The sequence below is a fragment of the Botryllus schlosseri genome, chromosome 1, assembly GCF_051294905.1.
Source record: "Botryllus schlosseri isolate E-star chromosome 1, Bs_hap1, whole genome shotgun sequence".
Taxonomy (NCBI): Eukaryota; Metazoa; Chordata; class Ascidiacea; order Stolidobranchia; family Styelidae; genus Botryllus; species Botryllus schlosseri.
Genome location: NC_137236.1, coordinates 15,978,933 through 15,997,818, shown reverse-complemented (window position 1 = coordinate 15,997,818; position 18,886 = coordinate 15,978,933). Strand labels below are relative to the sequence as shown.

Below are 18,886 nucleotides of genomic sequence, written 5' to 3'. Positions count from 1 at the left end.
ACTAGATACGCATAGCAACAACAAATTGGTTAGCAAGCTACTTTCTCGCGCACCTGCTTCAGTGCTAAATATCGCATAGTGTACTGTTGATTTCTGGTTGTAGACGTTTCAGAAATTTGTTGTAGAAGTCATCAGAGATTCACCTATGCTAGATGTCAATCCTGTACAAAGCATTTAGAATGATATCGTCAGAATTACGTAGAAATCCATCGGTAACGTAGTCGTATTACGGTATTCAACTCTGATCATATGTACTTAAATTTATGCATTTGAAGTAAAGCGATTGGCTTATATTCTGGTAAGAGTATTTGTTAGTTCAAGCAGTACTATTTGTCTGTTGTGGAGCCTGATTTTGGATGGAAGATATGGCTGAAGCAGCCGGGACCCGCAAGGATCAGGATATACTGTCTGCTGGTTTGGGTGCTGGCGTGCTGCTATAAAACAAATGTCGCTGAACACATCGGACGTATCTTTTGGGAGAACCTGCCGTCAAGACTAAGCAAATCAGTGCACTTTATTGTTGCCTTATACAATGCCTATTTTATTACCACTACTTCGCAACTGTGATTGAAGTGGATTTGGCAAATCACACTCGATTTTGCTAAATAGTTGATCTCACATATGTGCGATATTTAGCGAACTAAGGGAAGTAACTATCATATAACTCTTAGAGCAGCTCAAACGCAGTGACAAGTTCGGTCATCCTATACCCAGACGTGGTCATTGTTGGGAACCGAGTAGAAGTAATGCCTTAATTTATACTCCAGTACAAGTAGCACTAATTACATCCAGGACATGTCCATGTCCAAAGTACTTTAAGTGGAAGTAGAAATGAATTTCTAAAAAGCGGTCAAGAAATTCGTTACATGAAGTAGATTTGGTTGAGGGTCACTTAGTTTTAGAAATTGATGCCATGTGACAACTGTAAACATTGCATGTTGCATCTTCTTGATCAACGCAAAAGGGTGATGACACCACAAACAAGTGCAATTTTCAAAAATTAATTTAGTTACCGTGGTACTGGGGCTATTTTGCCCAGTTGTTATGACAACCTCACGCTTGAAGGGGATGCAATCATGCGCCAAAGCTACTTTCTAGTTGACAAAATCCCAAACCTGACAAAAAAGTACTACCTAAAAAGTGTCAAGTAGAAGTGGAAGTAGCCTAAACTCATAATGACGCTAGTACTCGGGTAAAATAGTACTTCGTTGCTGACCCCCTCTGTGTATTGGCTCAACCAACTCAGAAACATCCTCTAAAGACGACTAACATTGTTTCTTTCGCATTGACTCCGTAATATTCTGAACTTATGATATTCTTTGATTCATTGAATTTACAAATACACTTGCAAAGAAGATCGATTTATTATTATTTTTGTGTATTCGATACCCAGAGCATAAGAAATAGTTGAAGAAAAATGGATGTTAACCTTATCAAGTTCAATTACTGCCGAGACTGTTATGCCTATGTATTTTCCTCTACCTCCATAGCCACTTGTCTAGACATATTCATAGCATCCACGGAAGAGCGCTTGTCTTGCTGTACACAAATGAAATATCATTTTCAAAGCAGACATCAACATCGGGAAAGAAGTTCAGGACATTTAGTCAGTGGTCAGATCATCTGCTGACATTTTCTGTAGGCATGAAACCACGCTGCCTTCCACCGCATGACCAAATTTTATGTGGTGATAATAATTGGCTCCAGGCTGAATTCTTGACGAAGGCATCATCAATTTCTTAGTTGCCTATGTTCGGCTCTCTTGGGATAATCCATCAGATCATTAATCCGTATGCATGTGGTATAGCCATATGTCTTGAAACTCGAAGTATTTGCACTGTGCCATAGAGTGAAGTAATCCAATCCAGGCAATCAATCAAGTAATCCAGGCCCCGGGACATTTTGTTTCACCCTCAATTGGAGCTGATGATCATTCTCCTTCGGGTAGGGGCACTTGGCAGCATGACAGAATGATCAATAACTTGTAATATAGGTGTAGAGGTCTAAATATTTTTAATTGTTTAACTGAGAAGTCATACAATAGCTTAGGATATTTAATATATATATGGTATGTAGCACATTGCATGAATTCATAACACATCAACGTACTGGCACTGGCAGTCATTGCCTCTTAGGCTTAAAAATAGCAGTATCCTATATATATTGCAATCGATATCAATCATCAAAATGCTGCAATGATTACCAACTACCGCTACAATACAACTATAGTATACTATCCACACCTAACTTAATGCTGCAATAAATATCACGCAGTCAATGTCCTGCAATGTCGAATTTTGTGTCATAAAATCATAGTTGACTACCAAATAACGGCTACAATGTCGATCATTTTGACGCAAGGAGTTTACATAGTTCATGAATCAAAGACATCCAACATATTTGAATCCTTGCGCATCTGCATGAAACTTGCGAACGTTTAAAGCCCGAAAACGATAATATACTGTATCCGAAATACGGCTACGTTAACGACGGATTTCTGCGTAATTCTGACGATATCATTCTATGTGCTTTGTACAGGATTGACATCTAGCATAGGTAAATCTCTGATGACTTCTACAACAAATTTCCGAAACGTTTACAACCAGAAATCAACAGTACACTGTGCGATATTTAGCACTGAAGCAGGTGCGCGAGAAAGTAGCTTGCTAACCAATTTGTTGTTGCTATGCGTATCTAGTCACGTGATCGAAGTCCTGCAAAAGGCCTATTTATGCAATGGAGGGATTCGAAAATTTTCTTTCACAACCAACCATTCACTTGATTCAAGATAACTTAGTAACCATAATTACATTAATAACTGATCTGAATAAAGTTTGTCGCCATTCGCCACACGACATTTCAATCTCCCAGAAAATAGGTAAATCCAATCCAAATCCTAATCCGTTCTGAAAAAAATGTCTAATCCAAATCCGACAAAATTTTACAAATCCTGTTTTTTCAAAACCTAATCCTAATCCATGCTCATCTCTGAGTCGGTGGAGTCGGAGTTTGGCTAATTTCCGCTTGATGGAGTCGGAGTCGGAGTCGTGGAAAAAATACTGACTGGAGTCGGAGTCGGAATTTGTGAAAATGACCCTGACTTCGACTGCCACTCCGACTCCAATTTGTCTATCACGAAAACAATTGATTTCAAAGGTATCTTTAAATTACTAATATAATAACTATAATAGGATTTTTATGTACCACCAATCACTGTTATTAGTAACGATACAGGCCAGGGGCGGCCAAACCGTTTTATGTGGCCAGCGAGGTAATTCCCGAAATTAGATATACATCAGGTAAAATTGCAAGGCCAATCAAAATTTGATTAGCCTGATAGCGAAATTTGATAATGACTAAAACATGAGTTTCGACGAATTGGTGTAACCATTGGGGCCATCCACAATCATCACAGATCTTCGTATATGCCCATTAAGTAGAATATTCCACAGCATATTTATTTGACTGGAAATTTTTCTTTAATAGCTGGTTCGTGGTACAGAACTTGAATATAGCTTTCAATAATACATCCATTGCAGTAGAAAATTTATTAAACTCGAAGACTATTCGGGTGCCTCTTTGCAAGAGCTAACGGCACACTTAAGGGATAACGCCTACTTAGTGGATGCAGGTACGGGTGTGACAGCTATGTTGACACCTTAATCAATATCGCTGGTCAGCCCGTTTCCAACACAGATAATGCCAAATATCTCGGAGTTTTACTGGACTCGAACATGTCCTGGAAGAGTCATATTCAGTCCCTAGAAACTAAATTATCACCGAAGTGCGGCCTGTTCTACAGCCTTGGGCGCTTCATGCCAGCATGGGTTCTTCTGATACTCTTTAAATCCTTAATCCAATCGAAGTTACAGGCTGCCAGGCTGCCAGTAAAACTGCACTCAAGCCACTGCAGAAACTACAGCATAAAGTACTCCGAATCATAGCTAGGGCCCCAAAGGGGCCTGGCTGCCCATCCAATAAGTCGCTGCTGAAGAGATTCGGCGTCCTAAACATAGAAGATATGCGGAAACTAGAAATCGCCAAGTTTATGTGTCAGTTTCACTGCGGTCGTTGCCCCGAATATTTCAATGACTTCTTTACCTCTGAATCAAAAGCGCACAAGTACAACACACGCGCGTCCACGTCGTCCAAATATCATATGATCGACCGAAAAGATCATCGCTCCATCAAATATGCCGGACCTGATGTGTGGAACAGTATCCCGCCGGCCATCCGACAGTCGACGAGCATGTCCACATTCAAGTCGAAATACAAGCAATTACTACTAAATAAATACAGTCCATCCTCAAGATTACCGGGCCACGACTGACCTATCGATCTCGCTTCCCATGACATGCCGCCCTATTTCTTGTCGCATTCTTTTTCTATACTATCTTCTTTACTTTCATTCAGAGTGCATGGCTCCTCTTTACATCGCCTAGGCCAAGGTGGGTGTCCGATTCCATAGACTACTCCTTGTCGCTTCGACATCTTCCTGTCTTTTCATTGTATCGCATTTTTGTGGTGTATTGAACTGATAAAATTGCTAAAAAACCAATGATGATGATGATGATGATATATTGTGTCATAACAATATATCAGGCTTGAGTGGCGCCGTGTATCGGTGTGTCTTGACAAGAATGCCTTTTTGTTTGACGAACATTAACATCAGTATTTTTTGAAATACGGAAGATTCCGTTAACATTAAAGTGATTGACGAGTGTCGGATAGTGAGTATACTACGAGGGAGGCTACCCGCACGATGTTGAATAGGAAATGGTAATAGTGGAAGCAGTCAATATTAATCGTCGAACTAACTTACTAATATTGGTGCCACTGATGATAACTAACGTAGCCTATAAATGACAAGACGGAATTGCCCGCGCCTTACAGCGTAGCGCAGTATTTCAGCTAAGAATCAGTTAGTACTGTAAAAAATTGTTACAGTCAATATACAATTATACATGTATGCGATTTATTTGACTTAAAGTAAAGGTTGAATATATACGACAACTGTAAGCCTACGAAATGGTAAAGCCAATGCAGATCAGGACTTACATAAAATTTCTGATTACGTCATATATTGCTTGATGGTGATTAACAGATGATAGGCATAAGATTGCAATGTTAAATGCGAGAAAGCCTCACTTATTTCGCTTAACCTGTGATAATAATGAATAAAGTTTTTGCAATGCATGATAAAACCAAATGTCTCCTCGAAATGCGGCAATTGCATGTTTCCAAAGTTATTTTTAGTTTTGCAAAAATGTAATAGATATCGAAGACATTATGGTATGATTGACGTTGTGTGACGACAATGAAAGTAGTTGTGTAGCTTTCCTTTCGAGATGATTCGGATAATACCCGAAAGAATGTTGCCCAACCCGAAAGAATTGCAAACAAATTGGTCGATTTCGACAACATAGGGCTAGATCTCGTTATCTGATGACAATAGATGTAGTTATGTATTTTTCGAAACTTGGAATGTGATTCGTCAGCTATAATGTATCGATATAGATATATACGACACGTATAGATTCATAATCCGATTTCAATCTCAGAGAGAGCGGTACACAGCTTAACCGATACGGAATCAATATATTTAGGTATTTATTGGTCATATTATCGTAAATGCAGAATGCGGAAGATATCCCAAAAAGGTCTCAGAGCTTATAATTATATAATGATGAGGATGTTATACAATGGTTTTGATTTGTCAAGTGAAGTGGAGAAACTAATTAATGTGTATTAGGGAGTACTTGTCTTTGTTTAAGAGGGTTAATATTGGCAGGGACTTCATTAAACGATTTTCTCTGTTATAGAGGTACTTCGGCCTTAACGTGAATAGGTTACGTAACCAAACAATGGAGCATAATCTGCTTGAAAATGAATTCGATAAATCAAATATAATTCTATATGTGACTCATCTTCGGGATGCATGTGGGTTTAAATTTGCATACATGATAAGTATAGATAAATTGGGTGTAGAGTATTTTATGTTATATTATGATATATGGTGTCAACATGAATTATCCACTCAATTGTGGCGATAAAAACACCACTGAAACGAACTCTCGAAGCAAATTACTGAAATATATATCCATTATCAGACTAGAACACCAAATCTGACGAGCCATTGACGGGCATTAAATGAGTTTCACCTGTTAGAATATAGATGGGTGAAGGTCGCATGTCCACCAGCCAGAAATGATATATTGATTAAATCGGCCAAGCGCACTAGTAACTAAACATATACAACGCGTCAGCGCAATAAAATGCGCCAGAAGCGCTTCACAAAGCCGATGAACCGAAGATGGGACGATTCAGAAAAGTATTCGAGAGATATTGCATTGCAAGTCGCGGAACGAAAGACCCCCTCGACGAGACCCCGTTTACTATTGATCTTGCCTATACGACGAGAAACGGGAGTACTTGATAGTTTAAGAGGGGAGCTACGCGGACGAGGAAGTATAATGCCTCAACTGCAATTGCGAGTTGGCTAATCAAATATATCTGAAAGACTGAAAGACCGATTAACCAGGTGAAGATATGCAGATTGGTCAAAGTTGACGGCGAGTGTTTGGAAAACCATATAACATAAGTAATTATCAGAGTAACGTGATCATAATTTGATGACAGAAATATTAATCTGATAACTGACTTTCGGGTTGGGAACACCAGCGTATGAGTGGGGTATGCGAGGGATGGGGTCGAATCCCCAAAAGTTTGGAATTTTTTGCGATTTGATTATTTTATTTAAACGATAATTTCAAAGGAATACTCTAATCTGTTCCCTTACTATATTACAATAGCATTGGCAGAAAATTGTACAATATACATGTAGTAGGTATATATCTAGAGTAGAAGGTATATTTTTTCAAGGCAATACGTTAATCGCAAAGTTATCAATTCGATGACTCTTGGTTTGCCTTTAATGGAGTTAACGGCACCATGAAAAGCGTGTGAACAGAGCATGAAAATTTCCATTATCCATTATCGACTGAATATTGCTCCTCTCCAGGGTGACTCGGATCCGAAGTCTTTGTCATATCGAGCCTCCCGTTTACCTTGCATGTCGCATTTCACTGTTACATTTTTGCAGTGTTATGTTGATATGGAATGAATACGAATAAAGATGCTCTCCCTCTCTCTCTCTCTCTTAAAGAAATATGGCGATGAGAAAGAAACAAGAGATTTCGATCCAATTCTTCAAAATTTACCCCGGATAACTTGTAATGAAAATGACAAGACTATGGAACGCTGTCCATGCCTGAAAGTCCACAAATCAAAGGATGGATTCAAGTATTCGCAATGGAGCATACCTCATAAATCGGTTAATCGGGCAAAGTGCAAGACTCATCTTACAGCGATTGAAAAATGCGGACTGTACTGCTGAAAGTGCATTTCCAAGATTAAAAAGACTAAAAACATATATCTCTGATCGACTATAGGTCATACTCGACTTACCAATATGGCGGTATTTTACCTTTAATGAGAAATAACAAATATCGTCAATATTGAGCACATCATTGCCGTAGACCTATTTGGTATGCATCATGGCAGAGACAAATACTTTATTTTTAATTGGTAATACTGTCCATAAATATACGAGCCTAGATTAATTTCGGATTTCGTTTCAGTGATGGGATATATTTGCTTTCACTTTGTTGCAGTTTGTCCTAGATATGTGTAAAGTACTTTCCAGTGCGTCATGCCGTCATCTACACTATTTAGTATTAAGTGCTTTATATCTACTTTTGTGGCTCACTGTCTATTTCGCATCCACAAAAGCTTTTCCTCCCATACCCCTATTGTTGGGTATGTACTTTTAGATGCATGCCTATATTGCTAGTTATGTAGGGCTTGAGCATGAGCACGTTTATCAATAATTGCTGCGGTTTTGTATTTCTAAGCCAAAATTGACTCAAATACGGACGAACGTCGACATGATTTAGAATGATTTTGTTGGCATTTCAGCGCATCGGTGACATCCTGACATGCCCTCAGGCTAGTTAGTAGATTCGTTGCCAAAATAACAACCCGGAAGAATGGACGGCGGTTACACGAAGTCTGGTAATGTATGTCAAGAATGCGACAGCAACGCTTTCCGGCGCAGCAATCGATCATTCTGAGTTCCTTAGTTCCCAGAACAGTTGTCGGAGACTTCTGGTATCATTAGGATGCAACAAATTACAGAAAAGAGGCCGTCGAAGAGCACTCATGAATGGGCACATTTCAAGCTATTGGATCCGATGCCGTTTCGCATCATAACCATGGGCAACAGTTATGGCGAAAGGTACATTTTCTCATAGACCGGCTTTAGCCTCAAGTAAGATATATTCCCCATACCTCCTTATAAGACGTGAGGCAGAGCGCGAGCGCGCGCGGAATCCAGGGAATTGCGGTATGAGGGCACGTCGCACCTGTTCCTTACGAAGCCAATACAAACAATCACTATATAACGTGTAATATATGATTATGAATTATTGGTTGACGATTGAGAGCGATGGCGAAATTTGTGGCAAGTTGGAATGAGCCCTGATTATGTAGATAGGTAATGTAATCCAATAACAAATAGGGGGTATTGTTAACGCATATGCGGCAATAATATTAAAAAATGCGCCTACGGAATACGAAATGGCGTGCAAGAGCGAAATTGAATGACGAAATGAAATTAATAAAAAATTCTATTTCGCCGAACTTGGTATTATTATTATTAATATTTGAATAGTCGCGCTTATGACCGATTAGGTCTTTTGCACCACGTATGAGATGATTAGCGTAAACAATATTTCATCAATATTTCGCACACGACAGAACAAATTCCCCCACCGGGGTTACCAGCTGAGGAGACGTCAGAACATTCTCAAGTGAAAATACGATGCCGTAATAGTTGCAAGATTCAACTAAAAATCGTCGGTGAAAATCAAATAAAGGACAATATAATATAAAATGCGATACTGTTTCTGGAGTGCCGCATGTTCCACAATTGGGGGTCTCCGAGCAGTTGATACGGTATAAATACGAGTTCAGGAGACAATGACCCGTCCTCAGACGGAATAATATACGGTCGTATACTCGAATGGATGCTCGAGGCGGTAATACGAAAATTGATTCCACAGACTTTTTATAGTGGGAACCTCTGGTATCAGATTGATACTCAATGTTCCAACACCCTTTTGCAGTGATAGCGGACAAGTGCTTAACGTCTTTTTGAGGAACAGGGTAACGCGCAGTTGTTAATTTATGTCGGCGTATTCGTTTCCAGGTATCCCCGCGTGTCCTGGTATCCATACAAATTTGACGCTGACACCTATTTCCGTAATGCGCACGTGTAGCGAGAAAATTTCTGCAAGGAATCCATCGATTGGTCTAGAAGGGCAAGAACTTATTAATTTTAGAGCACTCAGGCAATCAGAAAGAATCACGTATTTCGACGGTGCATTCTGTCCTAATATCCATCGCAACGCAGCATATATGGCCAAAAGCTCGATAGTGAAAATAGATAGTTCATTAGGGCATCGTTCTGATAAAATGGTTTTATGGGATGGAATCCACACTGCTGGCGGCCACATCTTCCAAACCAGCATTCGCCGAACTTGGTATGAATTTTGAGAAACAAGCAATTCAAAATAATAATTAGGGGTTCAATACTGGTGATTTAAAATGTTGTAGAGAAGCTAGGTATATTGGCTACTCTAGTAGCGTCCTGTGCTGTGCGATAAACGTAGGAAGTCGGCATATAAAGTAGGTCGATTTAGTTGTCATTAATTGTGCGTTATGGCCGAGAGGTATTACAACTTGTTATTTTGATGATAAAATAAACTTGAGGTACGAGATAGTGGTAACGTATGTGATCATCAATGACGTACAAAGTGTAAAACTGTTCGATGCGATGAAGTTTTAAATTATGATATAAAACGTTTACTTGCCCCTGCGGGTGAATTCCGTACTGAGTTTTTTGATGGCAACGAGCGATTTTGCAGCTTCGTTCCGTTTCGCTGCGGCTGACATCTGAATTGTTTCGCGGCAGCGACTGTAGGATTTCTGACAATCCCAAAGTAATCATCCAGATCGCAGAATTTACAGTATCTGGTCTTGATCGAAAGCTACTGTTGCACTAATTTCTAAAAATAAATGCGGATCATGACGCTGTTGATCATGCAACAATCGACAACTACAGTAGTGACGAGTGGCCTAATATTTCAAAATTGTCGGTAGAATGCCATACAGAAGCCCAGTAGATATAAAGCGTTATCAGTTGTATCAGCTGTATCACCAAGGTATCTCTCTGCATAAAATGTATCACGTCAAAACTATTTCTGGGATGCGCGAAATAGTCAGACATCACTCAACTATACCAGCTGTATCACTCAGGTACAGAGGTGGTCAGTAACGAAATACTTCTGCTTCGGAATATTTTGTGATCTACTTTATTACTTTTCGTTATCTTCCATTTGTCAAGTAGAAGTAGTTTAATCCGCCAATTAGAAGGATAGCCTAAGGAATTTCGGGGCTGTTTCCGCGGAGTATCAACATTTAATTATCATAAAAGTCAAGCAAAGCCCAGAATTTTCGTCGCGCTTCGCTCACAGTAGACTAATATGATTTCACGAACGTATCGGTGAATATAATTTAGGTAGCGGGTTGCGTGGTTCCGTTCATACCGCATTGTCGCCCATATGAAATATTAGGAAATATTCTACGACAGTAAATATGGCCTATCATCATCCTAATTGATTTATTAGCAATTTTTTTCTGTTCAATACACCACAAAAATGCGATACAATGAAAAGATAGGAAGGTGACGAAGCGACTTGGAGTAGTCTATGGAATCAGACACCCACCTTGGCCCATAGGCAATGTAAAGAGGAGGCATGTACACTGAATGAAAACTGAAAGAAGATAGTATAGAAAAAAAGCAAGCGACAAAAAAGGGGGTGGCTTGTCATGGAAGGCGAGATCGATAGTTTGAAACCAGGGCTTTGGAGCCGGATCCGGAGCCCCGGAGCCGTGCCTTTTTACCGGAGCTGGAGCCGGATCCGGAGCTCTACATAAAATTTGGCCGGAGCCGGAGCTGGAGCCCGTTATTTGAGGGGTAGCTCCGGCTCCGACGTATTTCATAAGATGCTATTATATATGCAACAACCATATCTTCTGAGTTCACCGAATTCAACAGCAGGCCTTCGCGAAATTAAGAATTTTTTCCTCTTTTGCGTTACCTTTTCCGACTAACCATGTTCCTGGGGGTTTAACAGCAGAGCAGTTGTATGTTCAATGTTCAATTTTCATACATGAGTGTCGAACCTCGGTATTCGAAATATGCCTGTGAATATTGTGGGTATTCGGCATACCCGCAATTTCACCATCAGCACAATCTTGTTGGTCAATTGTATACGGTTCGAAAATAACGATCACTATGTATTACGCGAAATGGGAGAGACGATAAAAACGTGATTTCGTTCCACATGTCGATATGACGAGCACGGGCCGAGAAATTCCATCTCATCGTTGCTATTAATCGGATAAGCAAATACACGTTTTTTCGTGATAGTTCTTTAGTCGGGCCGCGAAAGTGGGCGGTGTTATTGCGAGTATGCAATTATGTGTGCTAATGCAATTCATTACTGCGCATCATTGTCATTCACTCCAGTAAGGATTTTCGAGCTTAAATAGGGGATGAAAGAAGAGTAGCCCGAAAACCCATGGTATGGAGACAAACTACTGATGTGATACGCGATTTCCAATTTGTAATCATCTGTTTCGTAAACTTGTAAATGTGAAATGTGCATAATGCATATTTTAATTCGTTATGGGCATGGCGCAATGTGCATGGCACAGTGTTTATTTCGATTATTCGATTCATTTCAACGGGAAAATATTGTTCCGATAAACTTGATCGACACCGGATGGACTGGTGCACCAATATCGAACGTCGAACCATTGGCCATTTGGTATATCGAATTTTTATTGATCACGTCATTATATCCGCCTATTTTGCTCTTACTACAGTTACAGTTGAATAATAATCGCACATTTAAAGATTGAATTTAGCTGTATGGCCTAATGGCAATGAGTACAGTGCCAGTGTTAAAACGCCGCATCAGAATTTTAATGCTGTGGCACTGAGTAAAGTGCTTTTTTAGTTTATTGTAATATACGACGATTTACTAAAAATGTGACTGGACCCTGGATCTGCCAATGCGTCGAAACTGATATTTTAGTCCAGTCATCAACATCCCAAGTGCCGCGGCCAGACTAATCATATTTTTGGTTGGCCTAGCGAGTTCACAATCTGAGCAATTCAATTTCGATAATATAACAGAATTTAGATAATATAATGGGAAATTAGGTCGCGGGCTACTCAAAGCCTTCTCACGGGCCACATATGGCCTGTAGGCCGCGGGTTGCTCACCCCTGATATGGACAGACCACAGACGTACACCTTCGATAGTTTTCTTTATTGGTTATTTTCGGTAAAAAAGCGCTAAATAATCGCTCTACTTTTTCAAATATCGCTAGATTTTGCGCTAAACCGGATGAAAAATCGCTAGATCTAGCGCGAAAACCGCTAAATTGGCAACACTGGTGCAGCCTGGCGAATACGTGCGAAGCGCGATGTCTGTCACGGTCGATTAGTGTCCAATTACAATGAGCCATAAATGAGGAATGAGTTTTGAAGCGACACTGCCTCGTGCTTTCCCGTATCTAAAAATGTTACAGATTGCGTTGTCAGTCATTTTGCAAATTTAGAGGTTTCGTGGACCTCCTGAAAACGCTTTGCGGACCCCCCGCTAAGGTCCACTGCCATACAGCTATGTTATCTCAAGATGCAGACTTGTGAATCGTGATGACTATACTTTTGTGCTCGATACAGAATTACTTTCTTTTTTCAACCATGCAGGCTACTATTATTTTGACGTTCATTCTGCCTTCAGTTTATGTTGATCTTTGTTTTTCCTGTGATCACAATGGCAATAGGCATATATAGTTTCAACCGCATACCGTACTAATGGTAATGGCATATGGATTAGGAAGCAGGTTTTAATACGTAGGATTATTTTTGGACACTGGTATTGAAATGTGCGATTGCGGCGGGATCAGGACTGATGTGCAAAGAAATAGGATTGGATCAGGATCTAAAAAATGCGATCCGTACATCTTCACAAACTATGTCGGTTGAACCGGAACGAACTCAAAACTGGACAGTGAGCACGATGACTTGGACTCGAATCACAACGCTATGACTTGGACTCGACCCTCTACTCTACTCACTGACTTTGACTTGGATCGGAATTGACTCGGTGGTGAATTGAGAATAACTCGACTTGACTAGAGTCACAACTATATAAAAGAGAGATTGACCAGTGACTTGGTTACAACCCCGCGAAGAAGCGAAACGGCCGCGTGAATTCCTTAGTTTAAGGAAATACAAATTAGGTTATCCACCATTTCTCAATTTAGAGCTTTCGCAGACCCCTTGTAAATGCTTCGAGGAACCCCTGTTGAGAAGCACTGCTCTATGCAATTAAATTGCAGTTTGCAATAAATGACCAATTTCATCAATATCGTGACTAATAACAGTGATTGCTGGTACATAAAAATCCTATTTTATTTAGCATTAATAATTTATGAGATCTTTGAAAGCACTTGTTGGAGCCATGCAGGAGAACTCCGATCCCGTCTCTAGACAGTATTCTTTTCACGATTCCGACTCCGATTCCAAGGCGTGCTTAAAAAAACTTCGGCTCGATTAAATAAAAAATGAGCAAAACTCCGACTCCGAAACCATAGCTCTGGTCAGGACCAGGTTTAGCGTCCAATACGTTGCGGAATCAGTTATGCGTAACATTAATTTCAAATAGTTCTGGTGGAATTTTGTCTACACGAAAATTAAAAAGTAAAATATCCCGAAAAAGCTGACGTCAAGGGGGACCTACGTGGCATTACTTCGTCATTAATATTTGAATCCTACATGGTCTAAATTACTTTAAAAAAAACTTTGAAATTGAGTATTTTTCAGACAATATAAGGTGGTTGATAAAATGCGAAAACTATGCGTACCGGGTATTAGTTTTCGCGATGGGGCAGCCCAAATCAGGGATCTTAGGATAGTCAAAAGTGAAGTCGCAGACTTATTGGTTTAACAGTACCGTTGTAGTGGACGGCTTGATAAGATTCACACCATGTCATTGTCTTTTTACAGTTTTACGATATTCATATATTACCACAAAACGATGGTGCTCGTCTACAAGAAGTGTCCATCGCACAACTGTAATTTGCTGTCCAATCTGAAATCCAACGGTGATTTTTGCGACATAACGATAAAATGCGGAGATTTCCAAGTTGCGGCACATAAATGCGTGTTGACTGCATCGACAGAATATTTCAGACGCATGTTACTGACGGACACGCACGAAGCCGAGACCGGAATTGTAAACTTCCCGGCAATGCAACCCGAGGTCGCTAAACAATGCATCGATTTCATTTACTCGGGATCTGTGGGGCTCTCCATGACGACCGCAAGAGGCCTGATCGATGCTGCAGAAATGCTGCAGTTGCCCAAACTGTCCGACCTCTGTGCGGAATTTCTGGCTGAAAACATCGATCTGAACAATTTCGCTGAAGTGATCACCGTGTCGTGTCTTTATAACAAGACACTCCTAAATGCGCCGATCGAGGAATTTCTCGATGGTCATCTGAAAGAAGTCGTGAGATCTGACGATTTCAAATCGTTCGACTATGAGATAGTTAACTACTGTTACGATTTGATGCGAGATTCAGCCTGCGCGATAGAAATGTTGAAATGGACTGGGCTGGTGGCATGGACGAACGCCGATCTAAAGAAAAGAGAAACTAGGTTTCACGACTTGTTTCAGAAGATCAATCTACAAGTAGGCTACTTCCCAGGGATTTTGTTACGAAACATATATGTACCAAGAATATCATTGACGGCTCTATTAAAAGTCTGCAATACGTCCGGCGATTTGTCGCCGGCAAGTTGCCTAGAGTGAAAGAACGAATCACGTCACCGACTCACTTAACGTACATTAACGAATTAACGAGATCGGTGTCTCGATACGATTTGCGCGGCGAGAAGTGGACAGAAGTGGGCATGTTGCCGGCCGCAATTCGTCGTCATCAATCCGTCGCGGAACATAACGGGGTAGTCTACGTTGGCGACGGTGTGTCTCTGCATTCATTTTCGAAGGCAGGATGGAAGCCTCTTCACCAAATGGAAAACGGACACCTATTCGTCCCGGATTACAGCAGAGTCGTGTGTGCCGGACGATGGGTGATTATGGTCACCGTTAGCCTCACTGTAATAGTGGATATTGGGTCGGGGAATGCGCATGAAGTGTACCATTCGGCCTTGGAATTTACGGAGGGCTTCTTCGTTTTGGGATTACCTACGATAGTCTACGTTTTGGGGGGAATCGAACTGACAGGAGGCGATGCAACAGAAAAGAGGACTGTAGCAACTTTGAAATTGAAGGGAAGGAACTACAGTGCTTTCAATTCCATGGTCGTGGGCAGAGCGGACGGTGCTGCAATTCAGCACGGTGGATACGTAGGGTTGTTCAGAATTGATAGACTTTCAAAATGTCGTGGTTTTCAGTCCGATTCCCATGCCTTATACCATAAAAACATATTCTAGGTACTTTTTTTCGTAATTCATCCCTTGCATCCGTGTGCACATTGAGCTGGAAGAATATCGGCTAAAAATAGGGGATTCCCCTAAAATTTGAGTGTCGCTATTCGGACTAGGCTAGTAAAACGTCATATATAAGCTGGTTTTATGTAGCTATTGCGGTTGGAGTGCTACATAACCTCACTATAGAAAGTATTGTCAGTTCAGGACACCATTTCCATGTCCCACACTGCCTTAGAACTCCTCAAAACTGCCTAAGACTGATAGTCATTTTGTTGGATCACCTATCCTACACTCCTCAACCCTAACCGGGATTGTTCATCAATTGCCGGGATTACCACGTGTAAGAATACAACTGTAAATGTATCATTCACTCACAGCCACATTATAAACATCACATTGTTCAAAGGAAACGAAACAAATAACGCTCTGCTGCGCCGTTAACTATTTCAACGCTACTCACAAATTCTTGAGCAGTCACGAAATGCGAATCAGTATGCCATTCCGAAACTGGAAGACTAAACCAATCATGTTCGACATGTATAGCATTGAATAGAAACCATGATTCCGGTTCAATTAAAGCAACCATAATCATTGACTCAGAGACAGAGTCAGAGATTAGACTCAGAGGTATAGCCTACCTCTGCGAAATTGTTCAAGGATTGGCATTTGCAGCAATTTAGCAGCCATCGCTTCCTTCACTTTGTCAGGAATCTTTGGTTTAGCCGAGAACATTGTTGATACCACCGTTTCCTCGGTGAGATGCCAATGATGTTCTCGCATCTTTTTATATGCCACATCAGCAACTGTGAAATCGCACAATGAAAAGTCTGTCATGCCATGAAGGAATTTGAGATCAATATACTGTGCGTCACATGCATTACCAGTTTTCAACCAAGCTGGGACATAAAACAGGGCAACTTTCTAATGAACTCTTCAGAATAGCCCATTTGCTCTCTCCACATGAACATTTTGGACAGTACAGCACTTGATTCATCCATCCAGTGCTATTAGTAGCACCAGGCCTGCGAAAACGATTATCAATATATTGGGCAGCTACAATCGCCAAGGTGCCTGTTGCACATTCTCTGTAGTCATTTATTATCAAGACTTCTTTCTGCTTTCCATTATATGGCTTCATCAGTGGAATTATTTCTTGTTTAGCTTCATCAGCTTTGATCGCCAACCAGCTGCATTCATCAAACTGAAGTGTTTTAGAGCTTCTTAATTGATCAATATCTTTCCACCTCTTGGAAGGTATTAAAATCTGTGTTTTCAGGGCCTGTGGTCGCAGATCCAAACACACTTCACTTCCAGACCTCCCCGGATGACTAGTTCACAAATATGATGGCGACAAGCAGAAGTAGAAAACTTTCCTGTTTATCAATTCTTCAAGTAACAGAACCGCACCTTTATTTTTTCCATTGTTTGAGGGTGTTGTGTCAAACACAAGAGCTCTGACATTATTTGTTAAATTATAAAGTTCCAGCAGTTCAAATGACAGATCAGCCTGTGCTTTTCCTGTAGCACTCTCCAGAGTTCGATTGCCAAGAAGTTTGCCTTTCTCAAATGCGTTGGAATGCGCAGACTATGCTAGCACTGCCAAGGCCTGAAATTTCCCTCCGAAACGACTTCTAGTGAGCTTTGCATCCCAGTGCAATGCAATGTGCCAAGTTGATCTGTTTCTTTGCCTTTTTGTTTCGTTTCCTTTGAACAATGTGATGTTTATAATGTGGCTGTGAGTGAATGATACATTTACAGTTGTATTCTTGCACGTGGTGATCCCGGCAATTGATGAACAATCTCGGGTAGGGTTGAGGAGTGTAGGATAGGTGATCCAACAAAATGACTATCTCACTATCAGTCTTAGGCAGTTTTGAGCAGTTCTAAGGCAGTGTGGGATATGAAAATGGTGTCCTGAACTGACAATACTTTCTATAGTGAGGCTATGTAGCACTCCAACCGCAATAGCTACATAAAACCAGCTTATATATGACGTTTTACTAGCCTAGTCCGAATAGCGACACTCAAATTTTAGGGGAATCCCCTATTTTTAGCCGATATTCTTCCAGCTCAATGTGCACACGGATGCAAGGGATGAATTACGAAAAAAAGTACCTAGAATATGTTTTTATGGTATAAGGCATGGGAATCGGACTGAAAACCACGACATTTTGAAAGTCGATCAATTCTGAACAACCCTAGTGTACGCCATGGGAGGCCGTTCGCGTACCGTCGAATTCCATAATACCTGGACGAGACATTGGCAGATATTACGAGGTCGCGAAATTCAATGCCACCACGTCACTACTGTCCACGTAGGCGACAGGCTGTATATTTTCGCGGGAGCGCAAGGGACTGAGGTTGGAACAATGCAGCTTGATGGGCTGGAAATCACCGGGGAAGAGTTGCGGCCCGCGCGACACGCTTCGTAGTGCTGGCGACATGGACGTGCGCGGCACATCGCGTAACAAATACGTTAGATTACGGTATTGATGGCGTTGGCCGGTGCTTTATTCAGGTATTTTTGAAGACTTCGTTTGCAGCGTGGCCAAGTACCATACAATAACACTGCGGCAACATTGCCATTATGTTTATGAAATGTGTATCTCTATTGTTGTCATGTCTACTATTGAATCTTACTGAACAAGAGACGATAGCAGATGCAGTTTTGTAAAGTGATATGGTTCCAATCCCATTTACTATCTTTTGCGCTGTCGACGTGCTGGACGCATGACTCTGCTCCCGGACTGAAACTATCAGTATTTGAATCTCAAGATCTATCACAGTAAGTAATCTGACTATGCTGGCAATCTATGTTGATTTTCAATAATAGTCAAATCGCAGCCATTGGAAATGAACTTGACATCAGTCTTCGTGAAATGCTACTTTAGACCACATCCTCGAAATTTGTTGAATTGCCCGATATGTGTCCAGACTTGTAGAAACTACGGGATTTTCAAAACTCACTTTTCAAAATCTGCAACTAGAACTAGAACTACTCAATGTTCAAAATCCCCAACCATAACTATAACTAGAACTACCCAATAATTAGCCTGGAAATATTCATAGTGAGGATACTCAGTGACGAAAAAGGTATCAAACAGCAGGGACGCTTGAAGTCGACGATGTTCTGATAGATTGGAGCGCCGCGTAATGTTTGTGACGCCATTGGACCGAATCGACGTTTATGGATCATTGTACAATGTACACACTGGCATAATCAGGAGTGGC

The 18,886-nt window shown here is 40.8% G+C and overlaps 1 protein-coding gene across 2 annotated transcripts; it reads left to right on the top strand.

The window, feature by feature from the left end:
• The first annotated feature begins 5,096 nt into the window (after window positions 1-5,096).
• LOC145443308 (kelch-like protein 38) lies at window positions 5,097-15,563 on the top strand. Of its 2 annotated transcripts, XM_080321299.1 has the most exons (3): window positions 5,097-8,073; window positions 8,142-8,296; window positions 14,207-15,563. In XM_080321299.1, the coding sequence occupies exons 2-3, from the start codon at window positions 8,181-8,183 to the stop codon at window positions 15,012-15,014; spliced, it is 924 nt and encodes a 307-aa protein (XP_080177425.1). In that variant the 5' UTR covers window positions 5,097-8,073; window positions 8,142-8,180; the 3' UTR covers window positions 15,015-15,563. The 2 variants fall into 2 exon arrangements, with proteins under 2 accessions (XP_080177425.1, XP_080177418.1); XM_080321292.1 differs by having other exon boundaries at window positions 5,098-8,296.
• Window positions 15,564-18,886: the final 3,323 nt, after the last annotated feature.

Excerpts from the sequence above, each read along its gene's own strand:
- LOC145443308 (XM_080321299.1), top strand. The coding sequence starts at position 8,181 with ATGCAACAAATTACAGAAAAGAGGCCGTCGAAGAGCACTCATGAATGG. Across the intron at positions 8,297-14,206 it reads GGCAACAGTTATGGCGAAAG|TTTTACGATATTCATATATT; the intron begins GTACATTTTCTC and ends GTCTTTTTACAG.